Raw genomic sequence first — 17,340 nt, forward strand, 5'->3', positions numbered from 1 at the left:
TTTACACTTTACTTCATCCAGATCCCAATACAAGCCCAACTGCCAGAAAGATACTTATAGCCAAGTCTTAAACGAGCTGTGACAACGTCTGTTAGTTAAATGATGTTTCTTCCAGTTCGCATCCTGGATAAAGCCAGGCGTTTTATAACTCCCGCAAGAAGCCTACAGGCTTCCTGTCTGCAGCGAGGGAAGACCAAGCCACGATGAGGCGCTACAGAGCTGAAAATACCAGCGTCTGCACACGCCACCTTCTTCCTGATGGCTTAAGCCCTGACGTAACAATTATGTCGTCTTGACATTTGGTAGAGTGGTACTCCTAGCAGCTGAGTTTCCACCAGGAAGATGGACTCCAGGGTCATCGTCACCAGTACGGTGTGAGGGAAGGTTATCTTAGCTGTCAACAGGACTACTGGTACTGTGTACAGGACTACTGGTACTGTTTACAGGACTACTGGTACTGTGTACAGGACTACTGGTACTGTTTACAGGACTACTGGTACTGTCTGCAGGACTACTGGCACTGTCTGCAGGACTACTGGTACTGTCTACAGGACTACTGGTACTGTTTACAGGACTACTGGTACTGTGTACAGGACTACTGGTACTGTGTACAGGACTACTGGTACTGTTTACAGGACTACTGGTACTGTGTACAGGACTACTGGTACTGTCTGCAGGACTATTGGTACTGTCTGCAGGACTACTGGTACTGTCTACAGGACTATTGGTACTGTCTGCAGGACTACTGGTACTGTCTACAGGACTACTGGTACTGTCTGCAGGACTACAGGTACTGTCTGCAGGACTACCGGTACTGTCTACAGGACTACTGGTACTGTCTGTAGGACTACTGGTACTGTCTACAGGACTACTGGTACTGTCTGCAGGACTATTGATACTGTCTGCAGGACTACTGGTACTGTCTACAAGACTACTGGTACTGTCTACAGGACTACTGGTACTATCTGCAGGACTACTGGTACTGTCTGCAGGACTATTGGTACTGTCTGCAGGACTACTGGTACTATCTGCAGGACTACTGGTACTGTCTACAGGACTACTGGTACTGTCTGTAGGACTACTGGTACTGTCTGTAGGACTATTGGTACTGTCTGCAGGACTACTGGTACTGTCTACAAGACTACTGGTACTGTCTACAGGACTACTGGTACTATCTGCAGGACTACTGGTACTATCTGCAGGACTACTGGTACTGTCTACAAGACTACTGGTACTGTCTACAAGACTACTGGTACTGTCTGCAGGACTACTGGTACTGTCTACAAGACTACTGGTACTGTCTGCAGGACTACTGGTACTATCTGCAGGACTACTGGTACTGTCTGCAGGACTACTGGTACTGTCTGTAGGACTACTGGTACTGTCTGCAGGACTACTGGTACTGTCTACAAGACTACTGGTACTGTCTGCAGGACTACTGGTACTGTCTACAAGACTACTGGTACTGTCTGCAGGACTACTGGTACTATCTGCAGGACTACAGGTACTGTCTGCAGGACTACTGGTCCTGTCTACAGGACTACTGGTACTGTCTGCAGGACTACCGGTACTGTCTACAGGACTACTGGTACTGTCTGCAGGACTACTGGTACTATCTGCAGGACTACAGGTACTGTCTGCAGGACCACAGGTACTGTCTACAAGACTACTGGTACTGTCTGCAGGACTACAGGTACTGTCTGCAGGACTACTGGTACTGTCTACAGGACTACAGGTACTGTCTGCAGGACTACTGGTACTGTCTGCAGGACTACTGGTACTGTCTACAAGACTACTGGTACTGTCTGCAGGACTACTGGTACTATCTGCAGGACTACAGGTACTGTCTGCAGGACTACTGGTACTGTCTGCAGGACTACTGGTACTGTCTGCAGGACTACTGGTACTGTGTACAGGACTACTGGTACTGTCTACAAGACTACTGGTACTGTCTGTAGGACTACTGGTACTGTCTGCAGGACTACTGGTACTGTCTGCAGGACTACTGGTACAGTCTACAGGACTACTGGTACTGTCTGCAGGACTACCGGTACTGTCTGCAGGACTACTGGTACTGTCTACAGGACTACTGGTACTGTCTGCAGGACTACTGGTACTGTCTGTAGGACTACTGGTACTGTCTGCAGGACTACTGGTACTGTCTACAGGACTACTGGTACTGTGTACAGGACTACTGGTACTGTCTACAAGACTACTGGTACTGTCTGTAGGACTACTGGTACTGTCTGCAGGACTACTGGTACTGTCTGCAGGACTACTGGTACTGTCTACAGGACTACTGGTACTGTCTGTAGGACTACTGGTACTGTCTACAGGACTACTGGTACTGTCTGCAGGACTACTGGTACAATCTACAGGACTACTGGTACTGTCTGCAGGACTACAGGTACTGTCTGCAGGACTACTGGTACTGTCTACAAGACTACTGGTACTGTCTGCAGGACTACTGGTACTATCTGCAGGACTACAGGTACTGTCTGCAGGACTACAGGTACTGTCTACAGGACTACTGGTACTGTCTGTAGGACTACTGGTACTGTCTACAGGACTACTGGTACTGTCTACAGGACTACTGGTACTATCTGTAGGACTACTGGTACTGTCTGCAGGACTACTGGTACTGTCTACAAGACTACTGGTACTGTCTACAGGACTACCGGTACTGTCTACAGGACTACTGGTACTGTCTGTAGGACTACTGGTACTGTCTGTAGGACTACTGGTACTGTCTACAGGACTACTGGTACTGTCTGCAGGACTACTGGTACTATCTGCAGGACTACAGGTACTGTCTGCAGGGCTACTGGTACTGTCTACAGGACTACTGGTACTGTCTGTAGGACTACTGGTACTGTCTACAGGACTACTGGTACTGTCTGCAGGACTACTGGTACTGTCTACGGGACTACTGGTACTGTCTGTAGGACTACAGGTACTGTCTGCAGGACTACTGGTACTGTCTACAGGACTACTGGTACTGTCTGCAGGACTATTGGTACTGTCTGCAGGACTACAGGTACTGTCTGCAGGACTACTGGTACTGTCTACAGGACTATTGGTACTGTCTGCAGGACTACAGGTACTGTCTACAGGACTACTGGTACTGTCTGCAGGACTACTGGTACTGTCTGCAGGACTACTGGTACTGTCTGCAGGACTACTGGTACTGTCTGCAGGACTACTGGTACTGTCTGCAGGACTACTGGTACTGTCTACAGGACTACTGGTACTGTCTACAGGACTACCGGTACTGTCTGCAGGACTAATGGTACTGTCTACAGGACTACTGGTACTGTCTACAGGACTACCGGTACTGTCTGCAGGACTACCGGTACTATCTGCAGGACTACTGGTACTGTCTGCAGGACTACTGGTACTGTCTGCAGGACTACTGGTACTGTCTACAGGACTACTGGTACTGTCTACAGGACTACCGGTACTGTCTACAGGACTACCGGTACTGTCTGCAGGACTAATGGTACTGTCTACAGGACTACTGGTACTGTCTACAGGACTACCGGTACTGTCTGCAGGACTACTGGTACTGTCTGCAGGACTACTGGTACAGTCTGCAGGACTACCGGTACTGTCTACAGGACTACTGGTACTGTCTACAGGACTACTGGTACTGTCTACAGGACTACCGGTACTGTCTACAGGACTACCGGCACTGTCTACAGGACTACTGGTACTGTCTACAGGACTACTGGTACTGTCTACAGGACTACTGGTACTGTCTACAGGACTACTGGTACTGTCTGCAGAACTACTGGTACTGTTTGCAGGACTACCGGTACTGTCTACAGGACTACTGGTACTGTCTACAGGACTACCGGTACTATGTGGAGGCAACTGTGTATAGGACTTCTGGCGCTGTTTACAGGACTAAATGTACTATTTCGTTTTCAGTCCGGGGGGAATTAAGAGATGAGAGCCCTTGTTATGAATGATGTATGTGCATGTCATGAATGATTGCTGTGGATAAAAGTTATGAATGACTGTTATAAATAATTGTCATGAATGATTGTTATGAATGATTGCTAGGAACGATTGTTATGAATGATTGTATGTGCGTGATGACGGCTCCTGGCACAATGTTTGGTCCCTCTGTGTAGCCTGGTACTCTGACGCACTCGAAATAATGCGCTCTACGGGTTAGTGCAGAATTATGCAGTAATTTTTTTTTATCACTGCAAGCCCCCATTATGAAGTAAATTCACTGTAGATAAGATAGTTGTTTGGCCAGTAGTTCTCCACCCATTTCCGGAACTATAAAAACATGACTGTGTGTGTGTGTGTGTGTGAGAGAGAGAGAGAGAGAGAGAGAGAGAGAGAGAGAGAGAGAGAGAGAGAGAGAGAGAGAGAGAATAGGCAGAACCGCAATACGTGGTTAAATAAGCAAGGCCCGATTTGCCTAACAGGCCTAACAATTTTTGACATTTTCAAATATTTCTTCCAATGATCATTCTAAACGATTTTGATATATTAGGAACATGAATTAATGATTGTTCTGATATGTAAGGCTAGGTAGGTTAGGATAGGTTAGGCTAGGTAGGTTAGGATAGGAGAAGTTTGGTTAGGTAGGTTAGCATAGGTTAGGATAGATTAGGATAAAATAGGTTATGTTAGCTTAGGATACGTTAGGTAGGTTAGGTTAAATAGGTTAGGTTAGGATATTTTAAGTTCGATTAGGATAGGTTAGGTTAGGTAGGTTCAATTAGGTACGTAGGTTCAATGAAGTAGGCTCAGTTAGGTAGGTTAGGATAAGTTACATTACATTAGGATAGGTTAGGTTAGGTAGTTTAGGTTAGATTAGGATAGGTTAGATTAGGTTAGGTTAGGTTAGGTTAAGTAGAATCAGGTAGGTTAGGTTAAATAGGCTCAGTTAGGTTATGATAAGTTACGTTACATTAGGATGGGTTAAGTTAGAGGAAGAAGATTAGGTTAAGTAGGTTCGGTTAGGTAGGTTAGGATTGGTAAAATTTCTATGCTAGTTTTTACTCAAAAAATATCCCAAACATATGTAATGTAACGAAAAATTTCATAATTCCGCTATAGAAAAAATTAAATGTTAGATTTTTTAAGCTATTGGCTACAACATACATATATATACACACACATTTATTATATATATATATATATATATATATATATATATATATATATATATATATATTTTTTTTTTTTTTGGGGGGGGGGGGGTTAACCGGCTGCTCCCGGGTATCTCTTTCCTCCTCCTATCCCCCCTCCCCCCCCCCTCTCTCTCTCTCTCTCTCTCTCTCTCTCTCTCTCTCTCTCTCTCTCTCTCTCTCTCTCTCTCTCTCTCTCTCTCTCTCTCTCTCTCTCTCTCTCTCTCTCATTCATCTCGCTTTCCCTATCCTCCTTTCAAATTTTCCCTACCATCTCCTCTCCTCTCTCCTGTCCTGTCCTGTCCTCTCCTCTCCTCTTCTCCTTCCCTCTTCCTCTCTCCCGCCTTCACCTTTCTATCCCGCTCTCCCTCAACATACCATCTCACACCTCTCTCCCAATCTCTCGTCTCTTCCCTCTCTACTTTATTTATTTATTTATTTATTTATTTATATATATACAAGAAGGTACATTGGGTTTGTGAGAATACATTGGATAGTACAGTATTTACATTCTTGTAAAGCCACTAGTACGCGCAGCGTTTCGGGCAGGTCCTTAATCTAGCAGATAATTTTAAGTAGGTAATTTCAATCAGAATTGATAAATGATAAAGATACATTACAAGAGAAAAATGAGATGAGAGAGATAAGTAGGTATATTAAAGCACATTGTTATATTAAAGCTCTGATTGATTACATTGACAGCTTGATTAGTAATTTAAACAAGGTTAATAGACACCATACAGCAGATTGACAGCACATATAAGACAGCAATGATCACAATGGTAAAGATGTTCAGATTGGGTACATAAAGATTGGGAGACTGGGTAGCAAAAGATACAGATAAATAAGATTTATAAACACCATACAACAGATTGGCAGCACATATAAGAAAACAGCAATGATCACAATGGTAAAGATGTTCAAATTGGGAACATAAAGGTTGGGAGATTGGGTAGCAATTGATACAGTGCAATTTTAAGGCAAAAAGTGAAAAACTATGAAGATGAAATTAGGTACTTTTTAGTATTGATTTTGAATGATGTAAAAGTTGGACAGCTTTTCAATTCAGTAGGGAGTGAGTTCCATAAACTGGGACCCTTTATTTGCATAGAGTGTTTACACAGATTAAGTTTAACTCTGGGGATATCAAAGAGATATTTATTTCTGGTGTGGTGATAATGGGTCCTATTACATCTGTCCAAGAAGAGCTTCAGACAAGGATTTGCATTTAAGAACAGGGTTTTGTAAATGTAGTTGACACAAGAGAATTTGTGGAGTGAGATTATGTTTAGCATGTTTAGGGAGTTAAACAAGGGGGCTGTGTGTTGTCTGAAAGCAGAATTTGATATTATTCTGATAGCAGATTTTTGCTGGGTGATGATGGACTTGAGGTGGTTTGCAGTGGTTGAACCCCATGCACAGATACCATAGTTGAGATAGGGATAGATTAGTGCATAATATAGAGAGATGAGAGCAGAGTTAGGAACATAATATCTGATTTTGGAGAGTATACCAACTGTTTTAGAGACTTTCTTAGTTATGTGTTGTATGTGGGTACTGAAGTTGAGTCTCTTGTCTAGGAATATGCCAAGAAACTTTCCATCATTTTGATTGCTAATGTTTACATTGTCAATCTGAAGCTGAATTGCATTTGTAGATTTGCTTCCGAATAGGATGTAGTAGGTCTTTTCTATGTTAAGTGTTAGTTTGTTGGTTGACATCCATAAGTGGACTTTTTTTAGTTCATTATTAACAACACCATTTAGTGTATGTGGGTTGGGGTTGGAGTAGATGAGGGTAATATCATCAGCAAACAAAATAGGTTTCAGAATGTTAGAGACATTAGGCAGACCATTAATGTATATAAGAAAAAGAAGAGGTCCCAAGATGCTGCCCTGTGGCACTCCAACAGTTATTGGTAGAATGGGAGAGATTATATTATTGATGGCTACACATTGGTGTCTATCACTAAGATAGGATTGGATATAGTCTAGTGCATGGCCTCGGATTCCATAATGATGGAGTTTACTTAAGAGGTAATCGTGATTAACAGTATCAAAGGCCTTTCTCAGGTCAATGAAGAGTCCAATTGGAAACTCATTTTTGTCAAGAGCTGAGTAAATTATATCAAAGAGACTAATAATTGTATCGTTGGTACTCTTTTGAGAGCGGAATCCAAACTGACAGGGGCTAAGAATGTCTAATTTTACGAGATAGGAGTAGAGCTGTTTGTAGATAATTTTTTCAAATATTTTTGATAGTATGGGTAGGTTCGATATTGGTCTATAGTTGTTTATGTCTGCCGGATTACCTACTTTATGAACTGGCGTTACTCTTGCTTTTTTAAGGATATCAGGGAAGGTATGACACTCAAGGGATTTGTTGAACAGCAGAGCTATAGGTGGCGCAAGGGCATGGGAGGCGCTCTTGTATACAATGGATGGAATTTCACTGATGTTCCCAGCTTTGGTTTTTAGTGAGTGTATGATGGACACAACATCTGTCGGGCTGACTGGTGAGAGGAGAAGAGAGTTTGGATAGCTGCCTGAGAGATATGTGTTGATATGTGTCTGAGTCAGTGGGATTTTACTTGCAAGGGTAGCACCAATCGATGAAAAGAAGCTATTAAATTCATTCGCCATTTCTAAGTCAGATGACAGATGTCCGGGTCTCTCTTCCCCTCTCCACTCTCTCTCTCATCTCCCCCCACCCTCTCCAACTTCGTTGCTCTCTCCTTCCCTCTCTCCCTCTTCACCTTTCTCCCGTCTCACATTTCACGTCCCTCTCTCCCAATTTTCCCCCTCTCTCACTTCTTCTTCCCCTCTCTACCTGTCTCCACCCTCTCCCCCTTATCTCCTTCCCTCTTTTCAAACATCTCTATTCTTCCCTTTCTTCAAACATCCCTCCTTCTTCCTTCTCTCCCTATTTCTGTTTCTCTCTAAGTTTGCCTCTGTTTCTGGGTGTTGTCAACCTGTCTGTTTTTCTGTTTGTTTTCCTGTCCGTTTCTTTGCCCTGGTCAACCCGGTCTCATAGCAGGCCTATCTCTGTCATTTTGCTGATTATCTTTCTGTCCGGCTCTTGTATAAAAGTAATATAATAGTCTACCATTGGCGTGTGGGTGATCCACCAGTGGGAGGAGCCTAGTGGTGTGAAACATTACAAAATATAATAGATGCCTGTTTGTTTTGAGAAAGGGGGGCAGGGCTTGAGAAAGTCTTTGGAGCTTTGGGAGGATCATTTATTTTATGCTAAGTATGATTTATGACCAAAGTATGAATAACAGCAAATGTATGTAAATTTTCCCGAGACCAGTGAATATTGGGGGGTATATTACTGTGAGAAAAAAGTAAATTGCATTCATGCTTTTAAAATATTCCAGCGGGCAGTGGTAAAAATCGTCGTAGGGGTCCCAATGTGACCCAGGCATGCTGTTTCCTCTTGAATTCTGGCGACCTGGACCTGTCTATGTCTGTCCCGTGCCCTAGACCATTCCCCCCTGCAGGTTGAGTCCCAAGCATCGGACTTCCAACCCTTGACAGATAGACAGACATTCTCTCTCTCTTAGATATATTGACAGAGTGCGAGAGACGCACTTTACAATGATCGATCAATGCACAAAATAGTTAAAGCATTACTTTTCTTTCTTTTTTTTTTACATTTTAACGGCAATTTTTATTTTTTTTTAAATTGGAGTTATACCGGCCGTGTTTTGTGTGGTCGACAAGTTCCTGTGACATTTTTCGACATCGACCTTTCCTTTCGATTCTCTGGATAATTTTGATCATTCCAGCGGTACAGTGTACAGTGAGGGTACTGGAGGTACCGCACCACACGGTACGGTAGTCACGGCGAGGGTACTGCAGGTACATCACGATTGACGTTAGTGATTGTATCCAGATTGAATTTACTGTACCATTATATGCTACTTCCGGTAGCCAGACAAAGCACACATAAAGAAATTTAAAACAAAAGAAATGTTGACAGGACATTGTGGGCGTATGTTGACAGGACACTGTGGGCGTATGACCGGGCTGCGGGCGGGCGGGCGTACAAGTGGTCCAGCTTAATTTATGATCGGAAAGTCAGTGACGCCCTTCCTCCCCTCTTCTGCTTCCTCGCTGCCACCACTAACGAGAGATATTACTCGTGTCGACACCCCCACCAACCACCAGTCAACTGCAAGGTACTTTAAGACGGGTTGGGATATAGAGATTCCTGAGGAAACACAAACCAATCTAACATGTCCCCTGCCAGTTACCTGGGGCAGTTGTCACATCACCCTAGCGGCGGTCATCAACACTAGTCATCATCACCAAGTGGTCACATCATCCTAGCGGCTGTCATCAACACTAGTCATCACCACCAAGTGGTCACATCACCCTAGCGGCGGTCATCAACACTAGTCATCATCACCAAGTGGTCACATCACCCTAGCGGCGGTCATCAACACTAGTCATCACCACCAAGTGGTCACATCATCCTAGCGGCTGTCATCAACACTAGTCATCACCCCCAAGTGGTCACATCACCCTAGCGGCTGTCATCAACACTAGTCATCACCACCAAGTGGTCACATCACCCTAGCGGCGGTCATCAACACTAATTATCATCACCAAGTGCTCACGTCAAAGCTAGATGCAAGACACATCACTATAGCCTAGTCTAACCGTCAACAATATACTCCGTCATCTTAAGTTGTCACGTCACAAAAATTTCATAATTTATAACCTCTCTTCAGAGAGGAAATCCCCTAGTGGTAATCACATCAAAACCACTAAGTCATTATTGCTGTTATCTGTTTACTAGTCATGGTTAGATTAAGGTTAGGTTGGGTTAGGTTAGGTTTCATTATGTTTGGTTACGTTAATACTGTGTATTATCTTCAAAATGTGAAATTTGAATTTCAAAAACTATTTGAGTATCCCTTAGAATTATATTTACAGAAAACTACATTTTTAGACCTTTTCAAAGACGAGTTAAGCATAGGCTTTTTATATTTTAAACAAACAATTTATGATAAAATAAAATTATCACTTAAGAATATTATCTTCTTTGGACACAGGTTAATTTGCCAATTTACAAACAGGCTGCTATAGGAATCATAATATTCTTTCAGCCCATCACAAATATCCAGGTAAATATCCAGTTGGCAAATATCTACGGGCTCACCATAGCCCGTGCTACTTGGAACTTTGTTCCAGGTAGCGAATCTTTAACAACAACATCCAGTTGGTGTAAGAATGGGTTTGGTGTCTCGCCTCACTGTACTCTGAGGACGGGCTCACTAAATTGCCCTAACCTAGCCAAACCGATGGACTTAGGCATAGAAAACGTGATTGTGAGCCACTGTGATTTATAGTGCATCATATTTTGTGCGTTGGGGGATTTTGACATCAAAATGCAATTCATTATTGGCGAGGACGAGTTGGCCGCCGACCACCAACAGTTGTCCAGTCATCGTGGGAAGCGAAGCCTCGCACCAACTACACCTCTTGTAAAGAGGTAAAACTGGGCTCTCCTGGTTACTAGAAAAGCATACATGTACATAATAATGTTTAGCCTCGACTTATTTATATGCTATCATTATACATATATAGTTTACTTAGGATCCAATTCAAGAAGAAGAGAACTTGCACTTCCATTAATATCATGAACCACTCTGCAAGGTATGGTAATTTTTTTTTATTTTTTTTTTATTTTTATTATTTTCTACCACAGACGTGGCCACACATTTACAATGCTAACCAGCATATATACATTTTCTTCTGTCCTCCATGGACAGGGTTAGAGATGTGTTAAACATATAGTTCAAGGGTTTATTGAACAATCAACCACAGAAGGTGATTCGGTGCTTTTAAAATGCTAGGCTAACATACATACGTAAATAGATAAATACGTAAATACATAGATATATACATATATATAGGTATGGTAATACAAACAGAGTGATCCAAGTCATTCTTCAGATTATGGAAGGGGAAAATGCACAATGATAACGGAGGAAAGGATGTGAAAACATCATTTACATAATAAAATAAGAATTCGCTAAACTATACGATTATGTATGTTGCTCAGTCTCCTTGACCCTTGGCGCCGGACTGAGGCCACGGCTTACCGGCGGACAGGTGATGGCAGCCTGCACCTTCACCTTGAAGGAACTTGCAGACGGATGGATAACAATGACAAGATGAAAACCCCAGTGACTTTTCTGCCCTCCTGGGAGGTGTTGTACAGGCTGCTACCCACTATCTTCACTCACACAACCAGTGGGTGAATATACACTTTTTTTTCCGAGGGTAAAAATAAAAGATGTACCGAGCATGAGTGAGTTGGATCACCCACTGGTGATGACTGAGGCAGGCAGGGAACACCTGCCTCTCCTCGCATGGTATACAAGTGTCCACATTTCTTTCATGCGAGAAGCAGTGCCAGAAACTGCCAGAGACAATGCCAGAGACATTGTCAGAGACAGTACCAGAGGGCCAGTATTAGGGACAGTGCCAGAGACAGTGCCAGGGACAGTACCAAGGACAGTGCCAAGGACAGTACCAGGGACAGTGTCAGAAGTGAGGGGAACTATCAGGAGAAAGCGCCAAGGCATTGCGACTACATAGTAATCTCTGACATTACTCACAGACATCTCAGTGCCAGAGATAGTAAGAGAGATAGTGCCAGGACCTAGCCCAGGTAGTGGGCTAGGTCCACTGGCACCACCTGGTGGTGGGTAAGACCGGGGAGTACCGGTGAGGCCTCGTACTGGTCTTACACACTGGCGCCCAAACTCTTTACTGGCGGTACCCCTTTTCATAGAGCGTCCACATTAATGCCCCCTACACCCAGCACACCTACACCCAGTAGAGAGTCACCCTGTCACCCTGTCCCTGGCCCTCTGGTATTATAACCTATACACTGCCTCAACCTATGGCCCCAACATATTGCAAGAACGCCCCCGCCCCTCCAAGGGGACATGGACCCCAGCTTGGGAAGCAGTTTTAACTAGAGTATAGAAGCAGAAATGCCTGTATAGTGTAAACTACATAATGGTATACTGGGAGGTTGTGGTGTTGACCTCAGCACTGGCGGGGAGGGCGGTTGGGGTGTAGGTTGTGGTGGCTTGTGTGTGTGTGGTTGTGGTGGCTTGTGTGTGGTTGTGCTGCTGGTGTGGGAATGATACATGATGGTGGACAGGTGTTGGTGTCCACCGGGGCCTCATGCTGTGTGCTGGGGATGTCGCAAGTGTTTGTGTGTCTGGGTTGTGTATTATTGAGTAATGCGACAGTTATTGTTGTGTAGTAAATGCAGGTCTGCCACTTAGCGTCTTCGAGAACACACTTCTCGCTGTCATATTCTTACACCCGGATGTGGAAGTTCTTGTTTGTGGCGAGGTTCTCCCAGCGAGTTCTCTCATGATGGCACACCTGGGAGGGTGTGCCATCATGTTTCCTGTGGCTCATTGGCAGCAGGTGCTGTGCTCTCTGCCTGGTACCTGGGCAGCCCTAGTGTACCCTAGTGTACACTACGAGTACACATATGCATGACCAACACAACAGGAACCAGCTAATATCCCTTTTAAATTACTTTCATTAACAGGGAGAGTCTTTGCGTATTACGCCACTTCATACGCTCCAGATCCCGCTATCATTGTCCCTGTGTGTTGAGAAGATGAGTACAAGTGAGGCAAAATAGGCGAATGTGAGTCTGGAGAAAATCTCGAGGCAACAGTGAGTGTTGCAATCTTAGGTGTGCAGCCTTGTCAGTGTGTTGCTTGGTGGGCATGGTCACGCGGGCGGTCAAACACCAGTGGGGGCGAGGCACGCCCTAGGCAAGCGGACCGCTCCCAGGCACACATCTACAGTTTCAAGGGCAAATACGACGATGAAACAAAACCCTAGATGCAGAGAGCTTGGAAGCGGGACCCCGAAGAACTAGAAGGAGGACTCCAAGAGCTAAAACGGCCGCACCAAAAAGCTAGGAGGCAGGCCCCTAAGAGCTAGGAGGCAGGCCCCGAAGAGCTAGGAGGCAGGCCCCGAAGAGCTAGGAAACAGGACCCAAAGAGCTAAGAGGCGGGCCTAATGAACTAGGATATAGGAACCAAATTGCTAGGAGACGGGGTTCCAAAGGCTAGCAAACGGAACGCTAATAGCTAGGAGGCGGTAGCCAGAGAACTAGAACTTGCCGTTGCAGACCGTGGCAGGTGAGCACACACACATTGAGCCGTGTGTGTCCACGAGAAGAGCAAAGTGAAGAGTACACAGGAGGCTGGTGACTTCACCTCCTGCTGCCGGCGACAACACTCCACCAGCCCACGTCACGTGTGTCAATACCAGTGGAGCCAACATGCACGGTCAGGGCCAGGGAGGTTGAGGCACGGAGAGAGAGACACGGAGGGGGAGGCACAGAAGGGAAGGCACGGAGGGGGAGTCACGGAGGGGGTGGAACGGAGGGGGGCGACACGGAGGGAAAAGGCATGGAAGGGGTGGCACGATCAGCGCCCCTCACCGTTAGACGCAAGTGAGCGGGAGACGCCATGCGAGGCACGTCATCGGGTGGCGTCTTGCGTACCCATTTATAGCAGTAATAACATACATGAATATTAAATGCAGCTGCTGCATCCGGACTGTTCTCATCACAATGACACCGTCACAGTTATTTCTAAGCTGGGAAAACCCCCCAAACCAAACATAAAATCACAGACGAATTTCCCTTCTCGACGTACCCGGCAAAATAGTCGAGAAAATAATTTACCACAGACTTGTGAAATAAATGGAAGAGGAACAAAAGTATACACAGGACAACATGGGTTTATAAGCCACAGAGGGACCCATACAGCCACAGCCCTCCGACATATCAGCATATTGCCAGTGCCATGACGAAATAAGAGCAATGTAATTCAGTGCTCAAAGATGTATCAGAATATATCTGTTTGATACCTGCTTGATGGGGTTCTGGGAGTAGTTCTACTCCCCAAGCCTGACTAGAGGCCAGGATTGACTTACGAGAGCTTGGTCCACTAGGCTGTTGCTTGCAACGGCCCGCAGGCCCACATATCCACCACAGCCCGGTTGGTCCGGCACTCCTTGGAGAAAATTATCTACTTTTCTCTTGAAGATGTCCACGGTTGTTCCGGCAATATTTCTTATGCTCGCTGGGAGGACGTTGAACAACCGCGGACCACTGATGTTTATACAGTGTTCTCTGATTGTGCCTATGGCACCTCTGCTCTTCACTGGTTCTATTCTGCATTTTCTTCCATATCGTTCACTCTAGTATGTTGTTTTTTACTGTGTAGACTTGGGACCTGGCCCTCCAGTATCTTCCACGTGTATATTATTTGATATGTCTCCCGTCTTCTTTCTAGTGAGTACATTTGGAGAGCTTTGAGACGATCCCAATAACTTAGGTGCTTTATCGCGTCTATGCGTGCCGTATATGTTCTCTGTATTCCTCTGTTTCAGCAATCTCTCCTGCTCTGAAAGGGGAAGTGAGTATTGAGCAGTACTCAAGACGGGACAGTACAAGTGACTTGAAAAGTACAACCATTGTGATGGGATCCCTGGATTTGAAAGTTCTCGTAATCCATCCTATCATTTTCCTGGCTGACGCAATATTTGCTTGGTTATGCTCCCTAAACGTTAGGTCGTCAGACATCATTATTCCCAAATCCTTTACATGCTGCTTTCCTACTATGGACACATTTGATTGTGTTTTGTACTCTGCATTATGTTTAAGGTCCTCATTTTTATCGTACTTGAGTACCTGGAATTTATCACTGTTAAACATCATGTTATTTTCTGTTGCCCAGTCGAAAACTTTATTAATATCTGGCTGAAGACATTGACAATCTTCAAGCAGATATTAATAAAGTTTATTACAGATATTAATAAGTAATAAAGAGGTAATTTTCATGCTGATTTTGTCATCTGCAAAGGATGATACGAAGCTGTGACTTGTATTTTGTCTATATCTGATATGAGAATAAGGAAAAGCAGTGGTGCAAGGACTGTACCCTGAGGTACAGAGCTTTTAACTGCGCTTGGACTCGATTTTATATGGTTGACTGTTACTCTTTGTGTTCTGTTCGACAGAAAACTGAGTATCCAACGTCCTACTTTACCGGTTATTCCCATTGACCTCATTTTGTGTGCTATCACTTCATGATAGCACACAAAACACAGCACAGTCACATTTATTGAATGCCTTTGCGAAGTCCGTGTATACTACATCTGCATTCTGTTTTTTCTAATGCCTTAGTGGCTTTGTCGTAGTGGTCGAGTAGCTGTGAGAGGCACGATCTTCCCGCTCTAAATCCATGTTGTCCTGGGTTGTGAAGGTCATTGGTCTCCATGGAACTGGTGACCTGAGTCCTGATCACTCTCTAAAATACTTTTATTATGTGGGACGTTAGTGCAACTGGTCTATAATTCTTTGCCAATGCTTTGCTCCCTCCCTTGTGTAGAGGGGCTATGTCTGCTGCTTTAAGCGTATCTGTATCTCCCTAGTGTCCAAGCTCTTCCTCCACACTATACTGAGTGCCTGTGCTACTGGTACCTTGCATTTCTTTATAAATATTGAATTCCGTGAATCTGGACCCGGAGCTGAGTGCATGGGCATGTTTTCAATTTCCCTTTCAAAATCTGCCACGCTCGTGTTGATATCAGTTATATTTACAGGGGTTTGGATATCACGCATAAGAGGTTGTCCGGATCGTCCACTTTCATGTTGTTTATTGGAGTGCTAAACATGTCTTCATACTGCTTTTTTTTAGGATTTCACTAATTTCTTTGTCATCCTCAGTGTATGAACCTTCACTCGTACGAAAAGGTCCAATACTGACAGTGGTTTTTGCTCTTGATTTCGCATATGTGAAGAAATATTTTGGATTTGTCTTTATTTCCTGAATTGCTTTCTGTTCTAACTGCCTTTCTTCACTTAGATATGAGTGTTTCAATTTCCGCTCGATTTCTTCAATCTCCCTATTTAATTTATTTCTTCGTTGTAGGGAAAGTCGTGTCTACTTAAGCATTTCCGTTATTTTTTCTTTCTTTTATAGTGTCATCTGCGTTCTCTTTCCACATTGGACCTTTTTCTGGCTTTCCTCAAAGGAACATGTTTCAGACTTGATATGCTTCCGAAGTCAGTTTTTCTACTCCTTCTGTAGGACTTGTATTACTTAGAACAGTTCCCCATGGAATGTTTGTAAGTTCCCTGTTAAGTTCTCCCAGTCTATCCTTTTATTATTAAAACTGAATTTACTGAATAACCCCTCTCGCTTGATCATTGCTTTAAGTCTATTCTGAGTATTGATGGTAGTTTGTATTTCAATGAGATTGTGATCTGAGTTCGTGGTATCTGATATCGTAATGTCCCTGATTATGTCTTCATTGTTTGTAAAGACCAGATATAGAATATTTTCGTTTCTCGTTGGCTCTGATATCTGCTGGTTGAGTGAAAATTTATCACAGAATCTAAGCAGTTCTCTACTCTGTGGCTGTCATTATTTTGACAACGTCTGGCACACAGGCTTAAAATGCATGATGTCAGAACTAGAGCTCCCACAGAGATTCACTGTACCACTACACACACCTTAAGGAAAACTAACATGCAAAAATTACGAGCAGTGTGAAAAGGGCACTAAGAAGAGCAGCAAAACACCGTCCACCATGTGACGGAACAATCCAGGAGCTCTGTGACCTCCTGAACACACAACCACTAAATATCAGACTACAGCACCAAGCCATCAGGGTGTGGAACACCATCGTCATGTTAGAAGACCAAATGTTAGAAAGATTACTCCAAGACGAGACGCCCCGCTCCCACAGCTGGTGGCCCAAGATGAGACGCCCCGCTCCCTCAGCTGGTGGCCCATGATGAGACGCCCCACTCCCACAGCTGATGGCTCAAGAGCTTGGATCTACTAGTTGGAAACCAAGCCAAACCAATACATAATTTCAAGATGAAATACCGACCAGAATCACCCCTTCAAAAAGACCCTTAAGCCGAGCATTAAAACATGTGCACAATTCCCTGAGCGTGTGACTGCTACACAACATTCATCTACATATGTTGAAAAACATATGAAGAACCTTACAAACAATGACAGCTTCCTGGCACGAGAGAGAAAGCTTAGCTACCAACACACACATGCAATGTGTCGGGACATTGAAGTGTTATAGAGACTAAAACATAGTAT

General features: G+C 44.2%; 1 protein-coding gene across 1 annotated transcript in view; it reads right to left on the reverse strand.

Annotated features, from left to right (window-relative positions):
* Nucleotides 1-390: 390 nt before the first annotated feature.
* LOC123761236 (mucin-2-like) overlaps nt 391-17,340 on the reverse strand; it is a 24,685-nt gene continuing 7,735 nt past the window's right edge. Inside the window, exon 2 of the mRNA XM_069329281.1 lies at nt 391-3,842. Coding sequence (XP_069185382.1) covers nt 391-3,842 — 3,452 coding nt within the window. The remainder of the gene's footprint in view (nt 3,843-17,340) is intronic.

This window comes from Procambarus clarkii, chromosome 22 (genome assembly GCF_040958095.1).
Source record: "Procambarus clarkii isolate CNS0578487 chromosome 22, FALCON_Pclarkii_2.0, whole genome shotgun sequence".
In the NCBI taxonomy this organism is placed as follows: Eukaryota; Metazoa; Arthropoda; class Malacostraca; order Decapoda; family Cambaridae; genus Procambarus; species Procambarus clarkii.